Source organism: Xenopus laevis, chromosome 7L, assembly GCF_017654675.1.
Source record: "Xenopus laevis strain J_2021 chromosome 7L, Xenopus_laevis_v10.1, whole genome shotgun sequence".
Lineage (NCBI taxonomy): Eukaryota > Metazoa > Chordata > Amphibia > Anura > Pipidae > Xenopus > Xenopus laevis.
The window spans coordinates 80,155,808-80,169,431 of NC_054383.1; the positions used below are offsets into that span (position 1 = coordinate 80,155,808).

The 13,624-nt window shown below is 38.1% G+C and overlaps 1 protein-coding gene across 3 annotated transcripts in view; it reads right to left on the reverse strand.

Annotated features, from left to right (window-relative positions):
• grik4.L (glutamate receptor, ionotropic, kainate 4 L homeolog) overlaps window positions 1–13,624 on the reverse strand; it is a 344,981-nt gene that overhangs the window by 36,775 nt on the left and 294,582 nt on the right. For all 3 annotated transcript variants that reach the window (XM_041569223.1, XM_018225767.2, XM_041569222.1), the window contains one exon: window positions 483–596. In XM_041569223.1, coding sequence (XP_041425157.1) covers window positions 483–596 — 114 coding nt within the window. The remainder of the gene's footprint in view (window positions 1–482; window positions 597–13,624) is intronic.

Genomic DNA, 13,624 nt, shown 5'->3' on the forward strand with positions numbered 1-13,624 from the left:
ACGATCACTTCATCTAACTGTAGTTGTAGAAATTCTGGGCAGCTGGGCCTGCCATTCATTTTTATGCATTCATCCAAGTAAAAATGAAATTTGGTTTGCTTTGTTAATTCAGGAGCCAATGCTATGAATTGCACCTGCCTTCCTGCTTCACTTGCTTTTCATTTCTTCCGAGAGTCAACATTATACAGAGAAATCCTTTTATCTATAAATAATTACTTTATAAGAACTGGTAATAAAGCTTTCTATAAAGTCTACTTATTGATTGCATGTGTAAAGCTGCCCCTTTTTTTGTCCCTGCCTCAGAACCTGGACATATCATTTGGGCCTAATCTTCCTAGCTGCTGTGTCAGTATAACACCTTGCAATTTAATTATGAAAACGGCAGATTTGCAAACCTCATTATTGTGTGTAATCAGTATGTAAGAATTAGCATGCAAATATGCCTAATGATTCCAGAGAGGAGATGCAATCAGGAGCCTTACCATATGAACGCGGTACAAGATGCTGATTCCTAAAGTCATGAATGGTTTGGAGAAATCAATCACCTTCTCTCTTTCTGCTGTAATTGTGAGGCCTGCAACAGCCAAATCTGCTTTCTGCAGAAAAAAAGAGACATCAGGTCAGTACACTGGGAGCCATGCCGTCATTGGCTAAATAAGAGTATGATTGCAGCACACATACAAATGTATTCACAGCTTACAGCAAAAAAACTTGTTAGTGAAACGATAATTCCAGGAACTGGTAATGGAAGATATATACTATAAAGATAGAAATATGAGGCCTGTTTATTTCATTTGATAGTCGCTTATAAATTCATAGTAAGTTTGTATCACAAGCATGCAAATCTAATATGCAATTCAGACAAAAGGTTGCCCGTACTGCTTAACGTGGGATACTATGATCACTTTGGATACAGCAGCAGAATCTGCTAAAATAGACAGTATTTAAAATGACTGAATTCTTGGGTCACAACACGGATTGCTAGACTTGGATTCTATAGCCATAGACATTAAAACACATGCATGCTGTGCACTGCAGCATTTGGTTTTAAACACATGGCGATGCATTCTCTAATTGATCTTATTCTGCCTTGTATCTGTGTCCAACGCCAAACAGGTGTTGATCTTATGGAATCTATATTGAGCAACAAAATGCCGGGGGCTACACAGCGCAAGCAACACTACTTAATTACAACTATTTTTGTCTCCCGAAGGTTCTTACCTATTGTTTTGCTTCACATGAGTCATGAACTAAGCCCCACAGAGAAGCTAAATTTATACATTGTTACTGAGAGGAGCGTTTGCCTCAAAGCAATGCATAATAAACATGTTGAACATCATAGGACTGACACCCTAATTTTAGCAGACATACAGTATAACTAAGCACTAACACTGTTTGAAGATAACGTACTATCGCTCATTAACTAAAATTGGATGAGTGCAAACAACAAGTGCAAAGCATCATGTTTTCTGCTCCCAGTGCACCTTGGCATCCCCAAATGCTCATCAGCAGTTAAACTACTGCATTCTGCATCTCAAATCTCATCTCAAATGTGTCAGCACCAGTGCAAGATGCAAGGGCTAGGTGCAAGCGCTAAGAAAATAGTGCTCTAAGGAGTGCCATTTGGGGATTTTTAGATACATGGGTTACATCCAGACCAGTTGCCTTACACTCAGACCGTGTTGAGGCAGGTATAAACTTGTTAAACATAAATAAACTCAAATGACAATGAATAACACAGTGAACAAATAATATAGCACAGTCTCTTAGCACTCACAATAGATTCAACACTAGTACCCTTCTCTCTCAGTCACTCTATGTAGCTTTTCATGGGAAATCCCACATTTTGCAGTCTCTTGGATACTGAGAGGGGAATTTTTATACTTTACTCCTACAGCTCGTTCTTTCTGCACATTTGCAGATCCCAAGAATTTGACTATTCACGACCTTAAACCTGCCAAATTGCTGTTATAGCCTATCGGAGACATCCTGGAATCATTTTGGAGTTGTCGAATTTCATTCAAATTCAAATTGAGTTTGCGGGTCGATCGCATTCACCGGAATTTAAAAAAATTTAATTCGACCCTTGATAAATCTGCCCCTCAGTGTTGGGCTTTGTAAGAGATGAGGGTTAACTACCAAAATGTATGGGGGGTCCAGGTGCTCAAGCCCCAGACCTTCAGCTTGGGGAGGCAAACAATATGCTTTATGTGTAGTAGTAGGCACAAATCAGACCACACTCCAATGCTTGATGCAGTCAAAAAGTTTATTAAACAGAAAAACATCTCAAAAGAGCCTTACACTTTCTGTGCCTTGTGGGCACTTAGTCATAGCCTATGGCTAAGTGCCCACAAGGCACGAAACGCATAAGGCTCTTTTGAGATGTTTGAGTGCTTTCGTTCATGGATGTGGTGTGAAAACAATACACATTCCGCACAATGTTGTCTGATCACAATTCCAAATGGCAAGTGTTTGAATCAGTTAGATTATTATAATTATCCTGACCAAATGGCCAATTTGCTTCACACGTCAAAATATTTTTTTCACATAGACTACAGTGACGTGTCATTGTAACTTTTTTCATGGAAATCAGATCTAAAGGTGGCCATACACGGATAGATCCGCTCGTTTGGCGATGTCGCCAAACGAGCGGATCTCCCTCCGATATGCCCACCTTGAGGTGGGCAATATCGGGCTGATCCGATCGCGGGCCCTAGGGCCCAACGATCGGATCCTAGCGTTCGCCAAACGGGCGGTCGGATCGCGGGACCGCATCAACGAACAGATGCGGGCCGCGATCCGACAGGATTTTTAACCCCATCCGATCGAGATCTGGCCGACTTTCGGCCAGATCTCGATCGGGGAAGCCCGTCGGGGGCCCCCATACACGGGCCAATAAGCTGCCGACTTGGTCTGTCGGCAGCTTTTATCGGCCCGTGTATGGCCACCTTTAGACAAGACTGTATCTTGATGCAGAGTAAACACAAGAATGCCTGTCTTTGCTAATAAGGCAGCATACTGAGCATTCTATCTAAGAATGCCAGATATTTCTTATTATATAACTACTGTACACACAGTATGTCCTCTCTGCACTTGGATTTTAACCAAGCAAGTGTATCAGTATTCTGCTGTTTAATCTTATAACTACCCAGAGCTATTCTGCATGGTAAAAGTACCCCTAGCAAATTGAATCTTAATTGTAGGATATATATCAGTGACTGGCTTTGTGATCCTGCTTAGGATATTGTTAATATTCAGAACATTGATACATTTAATTAACCTAGCCCTCATAGCACATACATAACTGACATATTCAATCCAGAGCCGAATGAAAGCTCTTAGCCTGCTAGGCATACAAATGAACAGCAGGCAACTATTCCGCTGGGCAAATCTGGATTTCACCTCCATGACTTTCTGCACTGCACTTGACTCCACTACATTCAATCATATATTTTCATTTGTCAGAACACGCCCATACTCTCTCTCCCAATCATAATTTGTCTCCTGTGACTAGTCATTTATTATGAGTAGTTTATTGTTCATATATTTTTCATTGAATTGATAGCATAGTATTAGGGCATTAGCATGAAGATTTATTAGGGCTGAATTGCTAAATTACAGAGAAGTTGTCTATAGCAACTAATCGGTTCTTTGCTTTCATGAAGAAATAAAGCTCATCTGTCCCCAGCCTAAAGCTGGCCATAGACGCAATGATCCGATCGTACGAATCGTGTCACTAGCTTTGTCAGACATAACTATCGTACGATTGCTGTCAGAGGTAGTGCATTGGCTGATCTGTTCTTTTACTACTTTATTTGATCGGAATGGTAAGACTTTGATCTTTATGGTTAGTGGAGGGTCGGGAGATGGGAAAGTCCGATCGTACGTTGATTCGTACGATTGGATCTTTACGTCTATGACCAGCTTAAATGTGTCCATACACTCGCCAATCCTGTAGGGTATGACATTTATCAATCCAAGAGCCAAATTACAAATAAGAAGACACTATTTGCAGCTTGAATTGTATTGAATACACTCACAGCTACACTTTGTGCATATTCCATTCAAGTCAATAAGAGTCATGGGAGGCAGTGACTGGAACATTAGGTATTTCTTTTAATTTTGTGCCACTGCCTAATCATAGTAATAAGTATACATTTTTCTCCTACACAATGCAGTGTTCAAAAAGACTTAAGTGTTTATTAATTCCATCAGGCATTAAAAGTACTGCATCTGCCAAAAGGGTATGATTAAACTGTATGTATTCCCTGTATGTATTTCACATTTCCATTTGAATATACATTAAAAAGTGCATTATCTTTCACCATATAGGTAATAAAAGTAAAGGGAAGTATAGCAGGACCTTGCAATGCCATTTTCAATTTTTTTTTTCTGGATTCTTTTGTGGCAAAGAAGACTAGCATAGACATATCAAGCATCTTCACAGTTCTTTCCTTTTTGGCAGTGTAATGACATTTAGTTATTGTTCCCTAGAATGACTAATTGAAGGTCTTCTCTGAATATTACTGAACTTTTCTAATTTTCTTCTATTTTATTTTGCAGTGTCTGAATTAAATACACAACCCCTGTTGCAGCGTGGATAAACTTTAAGCCTGAAAAGCCACATGAATCCTACTTCAAGCTTTCCTCCTACATTCCTTTTACTTTCCTAGAGTGTTTCAAGTTTGAATAAGGTTTCAAGAACTCCCTGGTTTCAAACCAGGTACCTGTTGTATTCCTGCCACTGCTCCTCCCACTTGAGCCACAGGAGGCAATGTGGTGTGGCCTTACTCTTACTTACTCTGACAAAGTGCCTTTTGTTTTGCTGCCTCTGTGTCAATCTTCCCTGACACACACCCCCTATCCAGCTACAGGCAATTACTCATTAAATGGCTATTTAAGCCTGACTCCTGCTTGCTGGATCACTGGCCAACCTGCCTTATCCCAGCCTTGCGTCGTGTTGATCTTGTTCCTGAGTTGTGATACTGTTCCTGATCTGGTAACCCAGTTCCTATCCCTGTTCCCTCTGGTATCTGATCTCCGTGTTTTGACCTCCACCTGTTAACTGATTTTTGCCTGTCCTGACCTTAGGCCTGTGTTCTGATTTATGTTTGACTGCTGCCCAACCTTTCATGTCTACATGGAAATAATTAATTTGCACAATTATTTTAACAATTTAGTATCATTAGTAAGTAAGAGAGTAACACAGTAATTTAAATTCTCTAACCAGGAACAAATAGTAGATCACATCCACTGCCACCCCAGTGTCATGGTTTCTGCTAACCTCCTCAGAGAAGGCAATTCAATAAGTCTAGCAAGATCTATTGCACATAAAACAATGATGACAAACTCAAAGTATTGTATAGTATAGTATTTAAAATACAATCCAGTATCCCTTATTACAAACTCCAAAAGCTTTGCTACCACCAATGTCAAAGAAACTGGCCTATATAACTTGCAGGCAGAGTGTGCCATGGGGGCTTCTGTTGCATTTGTTCCTAACTCAACTTACAGAGCCCAGTTAAAAAGTGGCCATCCACAAGATCAAGCTCCACAGAAGTCCCTGGGTCTCTATTTATACTAATGTTCAGGTACAACAAAAGGTAAAGTTAAATGTGATAAAAAGCACAAAGTTTGCCCAGGTCTAGTAATCCATAGCAATCAATAAGATATTGGCTTTTAAATACCTAGCCAGTAAATGTTGGTTTCTATAGATGATTAGACCTGAAGCAAACTTTGCACCTTTAATTACATAAATCCCAAAGTATTGCCATTTTGATACATTTTGCTATAACCTATGTAGCCCTAGCAACTTTGTTGTTTAGCCCCTGGAAAATAAACCTTGGGCAAAATTGGACCACTACACTTGACAACCCAAACTTTGTAATAACAGAAGATATGAATCCTTTTTTGTTGCTTTAATCAACCACCAGTATGTCAGTATACACTAACTTTTCAATTCTTACCATTACACCTGAGCTTCCCACTTTCAAGATACCTGTTCCAGTGCCTCTCTTCCTCTGAAATATAATATTCTGACCTTGCTGATCCCTTTTATACATTGACATTTGGAGATATCTTACTTGTATGTCTTTCCTCCAAGTGTATAGATATCAATTTTGATCTCTGTATGTTTTTATGCAAGCAACATCTTAGTAACCTTCCCTGGAAATATGTTCTGTATATTAATATATTCCACAGATGCAAGACCCAGATCTTAATACAATTCTCTGTTGAATCAGACCGTAGACAGAGTCAATCATGATATCTCTATTTGCAGCCCTGAAGCCCATTAATGTACAGCCAGTGTGCTGGTGACTTTTATCATTATGCTTCAGTCTACTGCCTACTCATTTTAAGGTTCTCAAATGTCTAAGCTCCTTTATTTTATTTTTAGCATTGTCTGCAGTTATATATTTTTAATTTCTTAAATATATCCGTGAAAAAAAACATATATATATAACAGTGTTTCACAATTTGAATTCAATGTAATGTCGCACACAGTCCTCTAAAGCACATTACAAAAGCACTTTTGTAAGATAGGAAATAAAATAAAAAAAAAATTTCACATTGAATATTTTTTATACAGTGCTCCCTTGATCGAATGCCTCCAGGAAATTTAGCATTATAAAAAAGGGTGACCTTTAACTGAATAAATAAACATTTGTTAAGATATACCCCCATTTTTTATGAGTTTAATTAACAGAGTGTGTGCCAAACATACATTTTGCCTATTGTGTTAATTACCAAAAAACTTTTTGCAAATGTTTTAGTATCTTTCCATTATCAAACAGAGTAGTTTCAAATACCCTGTCTACTTTGTTTTGTGATTATAACTATAAGCAAAAAGTATGTTCAGCACAAGCTCTCATATTGAGCAAGGGGTATACTGTCTATTTAAGCCGACTATAAGAAAAAAAGTAGTGATAAAGGGGGGCAATATGAAAAAAATGTGCTGTAGCTGTATAAAACCACAAGTTCAAAAAGGAATAATAGAGTAGATGGAGATTATCCATAAATAGGTTAATATATTCAATTACTTGACAACTGTTGGTATTAAAGTGCATTTTCTTATCTTAAATTTTTTCTAAAAGTGTGAAATATCTTGATATTTTGCTAAACAATTAATTAAATGGGGTAGGATAAAGTTACATGTAAATGTATTTTTAACAGGGTTGGATAAAGCATTTTTGTACATTTTTGTAAAGTAAAAGTGTTTTTTTAAATGTATAAAATATGCATTGTACTGTACTACCTATGAGAGACATTAGTAAAGCACGAGACGGCTCAGTATCATACTGAAACAGTTTTGAGAGCCTGCAATCTGGTGTGCTGAGATTATAGTGGGAAACACGAGAGGAAGAAAACAAAAGAAACTAATTTTAAGTGTACATTTTAGAAATACAGAAATTAGCATCTGAAAAACATATTTGGGGTGTACTACTGATGTGGTAACAATTTAAAACAGGTAAGATTATAACAGACCATTCTTAGAAAGGTATTAATTCATGCAATAATAATATTTTTCATATATATTATCAATCAGTATTTACAAAGCATACTGTACATGTACTGTGATACTAAACCTTAGGGATACCAGTTTTTACAAATGGATGGAATGCTTGAAGAAATTTAATTTTCTCCTGGAGACCAGAATAGACATGCTTTAAATTGCAGGAAAGTGTACATTTTAGCAAAATGTTCAACGGAATTATGTCAGGGTTACTAGGGAAAGGGGGGGGTCTATAATGCAGGAGCTGTTAAAGACCTATAGGAACTGAGAAGAGAGAGGCTGAAGAACGGGAACAGCAGTGGGACGAAGTGGGAGCGAAGGCACAGGGACCGTCTGGAGTGGGACAGATCGGGGGCAAAGGCACAAGGACAGGCTGGAGTGGGACGAAGCGGAGGTGAAGGCATAATCTAGATAAGGACAGGATCAGGACTGGAGAACAGAACAGACAGTACTGGAAGCAAGGTTCAGAGCCAGACAAGACTGTGGATCAGAGAAAGACAGAACTGGAAACAAGGAGCAAGACCAGACAGGGCAGGAAGCAAGGAACAGGAGAACGAGCAAGAGCCCTGGAGCTAGGGTCAGGCCATAGTGCTCCAACAGTAGCTAATGCTCAAGCCATGACTGTCAGGAGGGCTGGGCTATATATAGGGCAAGGTTAGACCTGATTGGTTGACACCAACCTACTGATAAGGATGCTGGGGTGAAATAGCTAAGCCCAAGACCCAGATGACAAGGGAATGAGAACTTGCCGGCTGCTCTCCTTGCCCTGTGGCTAGGACGAGCAATCAGGAAGTCCCAGGATCAAACCCCAGCAGAGCCCGACAAATTATTTGTGTAGTAAAAAGTAAAATCCAGAAAGGTAAACACATCATAAATATCAACTAAATTTATGGATTTTAAATAAATAATAAATACATTTACTGGCTCCATTGTGCAGAGTGTTTATGGCAAAAAAGGTTTGTAATTATGGTCTATGGGGTATATTTATCAAAGAGTGAAGTTAATAGTGAAGTTCCACCACTAGAGTGAAATTCCGCCACTTCCCATTCATTTCTATGGGGCTTTTAAAGGCGTATTTATCAAAGGGTGAAATTTCACTTTCACCTATTGATAAATACGCCTTTCAAAATCCCATAGAAATGAATGGAGAGCTGCAGAATTTCACTCTAGTGGCGGAACTTCACTCTTTGATAAATTTACCCCTATATACAGTTAGAGGACAATTTGTAGAATATATAATGATCAGTTAATATACCATAGAGGATTATATTTTTCTATATGCTCTATGGAAAATAACATGGAAATGATATACATGTAATATTATTATTCCAAAAGTACAGTATATGTTTGGCTATCACAAGTAGTTATGTATATGCTCCATTCTACAGTAGATGAGCTTTCCCAGTATTAATATCTCATCAACAAGGTTAAATACTACATCATATAATGTACACCAGATACAAAGACAACTTTCTACAAACTTTCTACTAATTTGTGTCCTGTCCACACATGGTTCTCAATTGTTGCTTTATCTCCTTCAGTGAATCAGATATTACTAGAGAGAGATCTTCTTATTCTAAATGTACATCTTGCTGATATCCTTCATTTATTGTCCCTGTATTGTTTGATCAGGGTGATAATGAAATGCAGGCTTTAGTGTTCTCTACCTATTCAATTTAATAATACAGTGAAGAAGGCAGTTTAAATCCTCAGTGAGCTGTCATAAAGAATTTTTCTGCCTCCTTTCTTTGGATTTACATTTCAAAATATTGTGTAAAGATGCTATAAAAATCCACTCCGTCCTTGGTTTTTCTGCACAATTCCCTATATTGCATATTCAAATTCAGTCTCAAGACATAAACACCTGCCTTAATTTCTGAACTAATGTGTGTCTACCCTTCCTATTAGAGAGGAAGCTTGGCAGATGTCTGCCTTTGTAAAAGTTCTTGGTAGGTTATTGTGCAATTTTCATGAAGCTACTTCCTTTTTATTTTTGGTAATTTTTACATTAAGAAATGTTGCTATGCATATTCTGTATACAGGGAGTCCTCGAGTTATATTCACCAGACTTACATACAACTTATACTTACAGACAGAGTCTATTACAGTAATGCACTGTGGTTTGCTTAGCCTTTATTAGCATTTAGCTTTAATAAACCACCTGCCCCAATCCCCTCTGACGTGTATTGTCTACTGCAGAGCACAGGAAGGTAAAAATAAATACTATGTTAAGACAAACATCTGCCTTGTTGCATTCAAAGGAAATGTTTCAACGTACATACAAAATTAACTTTGGAACAACCTACAGACCCTATCTCGTACATAACCTGGAGACTGCCTGTACAAGGAAGCTCCAAGGAGAAGCAAACTTAGGAAAGCTTAACAGTGGAGGAAGAGATCATTAATGTTAACAAAATAATGGGGAACCTCCGAGGTCAGAAGGCTTTATAGCCCTTTAAAAAATGCAATGAAGAAATGAATGGATTATAAAAACAAATGGGAAAGAAGATAAGCATATTCATATATTATGGAAAGATATAAATATTTTTCTACTGAATTGACTTAATAACTCCAAAAACCACATCCTCAAATTTTCATAAGGAATTTTGCTTACTACAGGAAATACTTGTGCTGGCATAAATATATGGAATCTCTATAGCTATGAAAAATGTAGCAAGATGCCTCTATCAAACAAAAAGTCAAAAGTCTCTGGGATAAATTATAATTGTAAAGAAACTGCTTAATTGTGTAATGCAGAAATAGCATACCACATGTTTTGGATTGCGTAATCGATCATACACCTGCTATGGAAAGCATTTATGACCTGGTTCTTCCTAAACCATGCCCAGATGGGATCCCCAAATTAACATGTGTGCCTACGTAACTTTTTTGCTTCTTTTTTTTTTTGACAATTTCTTCTCTACCAGTTATTTGTTAGTTTTCCTGTGTTTTTCTTGCTTGACTGACTCCTTCTCTTTGTATAGTCTTTTCCGTTCACAATTTTTTCTCATCTCAGGTGTTCTCCTCTTTTCATTTACAGGTATGGGATCTGTTATCTGGAATTCCGTTATCCAGAAACCTCCAAATTACGGGAAGGCCATCTCCCATAGACTACATTATGGTCAAATAATCCACATTTTTTAAAAAAAGATTTTTTTTCCCTCTCTAATAACAGTACCTTGTACTTAATCCAAGCTAAGGTATAATTGATTTTTAAACTTCAATAGAATCCTACCTCCATGGGTTAAATACTGTGGTGCTCTATCTGGGAACTTTGCTGCTCTTCAGTTCCATACATGTAGCAATAACAAAGAGAAATCAGATGGCACTCACCAAGCAAAATGTGCTGAATTTTTATGATTTATTCAGATCTCTGCACAATGTTTCAGGGGATCAACCTTGAGAAAGGGGGTTGATCCCCTGAAACGTTGTGCAGAGATCTGAATAAATCATAAAAATTCAGCACATTTTGCTTGGTGAGTGCCATCTGATTTCTCTTTGTTATTGCTACATATAATTGATTTTTACTAGAGGCAAAACCAGCCTATTGAGTTTATGTAATGTTTAAATTATTTTCTAGTTGCCTTAAGGTATGAAAATTTAAATTATGGAAATATTTGTTATCCGGAAAACCCCCAGGTCCTGAGCATTCCAGGTAACAGGTCCCATACCTGTACTTTCTCTGCTCTCTTTGTCTACCTACTGTTTATATTTGCCCCTCCTCTTTTCATTATTTTAAGCCTTTTTTATCCTTTTCCCTCCCCTTCACCTTCTGCTCTTCTACTTCTTCTGATCTTCCTTCTGCTCCCTTGCCAGTCTTTTCCCTATCTCCTTTCTCTCACCATTCCTCTCCAGAGTCCTTTTCTTCTCTGCCCCATGTCCTTTTTGTCACAAAAGGGCACAAGATGCAATGGTTTCCCATAATTCCAGCAACATAGTGCGTGCCAGGGTGAGTTACACAGAAGTTCTTCTGATTAAATGCACATCATGTAAAAATAAAATCTGTGAGTGATGTGAAGATGAATTGCTTTAGGAAGATTGCTGTAGCCTCCTCTGTCTCCCTGTTTTCCTCTCCACATGTGATTTCCTGCCTGCTTGTCATTTACCTGTACATATCCACTTATCACTTCTTCTTTGTTAGAAAATAAGCTAGAAAAGAACAAGCTCTCCATCACGAACTATAAAAGCCACATAGGGAGGCCTATGGGAAGTTATAAGAAAGCTTGTGCCATACCTGCCAGAGTCACAAAAGCTGCTTTGGTGTTGGCATGTCTAAAACTACAAACTGAACCAGCACTATCTTAAGTTCTTAAAGCAACATGAAAAGCTTGTAAAATTTCCTTAAAAAAAAGGAATGACAATATCATGTACTGTTGCCCCGCACTGGCTGGCCCCATGGCTACACAGCTGCTTGTTTATATAAACTATTGTAGAGTTTTTGAATCAAACACACCAGTTTTACCAGTCCAGCATGACAGTACAACATATTTTCATTATTTTAAAAGACTTTCATTTTTTGGTGTTACTGTTCCTTTAATCTAAATCCATATGTAATATGAATCTATAACAAAAATGTGCAAAAATACATCTCAATGAAACCAGTATGCATCTCTTTATATCAAGTTTTCTTTCCACAATGTAGCTTTTCTCTCTCTTTACTATTTCTGGCCTTTATGCTCAAGCAAGGAATTTCACAATGTTGGTTGCTACGTAACAAACATGGGGTTTTCTCACAGCAGTACCAGGTCAGCAAGCTGGGTTAAGTGCACTGAAGGATGTAAAGTGTTTTCAATCACTAAGCTTAGCAACAGTAAGGATGATACATGATCCTATTTTACCTTGATCAAGGAATACAAGATTTTCTGTGAACCACTGGTATCTAACAGTCTCTATAAAACGTCTAGATGCATTTTTTATGAGACAGAGATCTTTTCAGATGGAAAGGAATATTATTCGAAAAGCAGAAGAAAAAGCAATATTGCCTGTTGCAAAATGTATTTAATGGATAGGTTTATTGGAGACAGTAAGTTAGGCAGCTAGATAATAAAAAAAGCTATGAATGCAAATACAATTAAATTGTCCAACGAGATTGCAAACCATGATATAAAAGTTTAAAACATAGCGTTTATTTCGTAAACATAAAAACAGCCAAGATAAGCTTAGGTATCCATACGGAGTTTAGGAATCCATAGGAGAGATCTGTGCAACGTTTCGGGTGCTTGCTGCTCCCTTTCGCGAGCTGGTCTCCATGCAGTGTTAGGACTACAGTTCCCAGAAGCTCACTTAAGCCCTGTGGCGTCCCATGTGGTCGGAATGACGTCACCTTCCTGCACAGTAGCGCAGCATAAATACGCAGCGTTCGTGCGCAGGCGACGGTGTCAGCGTGGCCGGCGTAATTTCCCTCAACATGGACGTTTCAACAGTGACCACCATTTTAGAAATGGGCTCAATATGTAAGACATTATTGTTTCAATACACAAAAATAGAAGAATGGCAAAATACATACATTGATAATATTTGCATGATTATGAACATCTTTGATGGAATAGAAATAGCTTATCCAGAATGCATGAATAAACAAATGTTATAAGCATCCCTGAGGGATAAAGCTAATTGATGAATAGATGATGGTCAAATTCCTTATTCAAGCTCAATGGGCTAAGGATTTTTAACCTATGTATCCATGGAACTTCTGTCTTTTTTAATAGGAGTACCCTGTCGCCTCCCCTACGAGGCTGGGGTACCTGTTGAATCACCCTAAATTTTAAATCCTCCGCTGTGTGCCCCTTTTCTATACAATGTTTAGAGACTGGCAAAACACTGTTGCGAGTATTGACCGTGGATCTATGTTGTGAAAATCTGTCCCTTACTTTTTGAGTGGTTTCACCCACACATACAAGATTACAGGGGCAAACTAACATATACACTGCAAAACTAGTATCACAGCTATAATGACCCCGAATTATATATTCCCTGTTCGTTGTTGGATTGATAAAGGTAGCTCCAGTTAGAACAAACCGGCATTGTGCACATCCCCTACATCGAAACATACCCACCTTTGGGGCCCCATAAAGGTGTATTGTCTGGGTGAAGGTGTTATTTCTGCCTGTG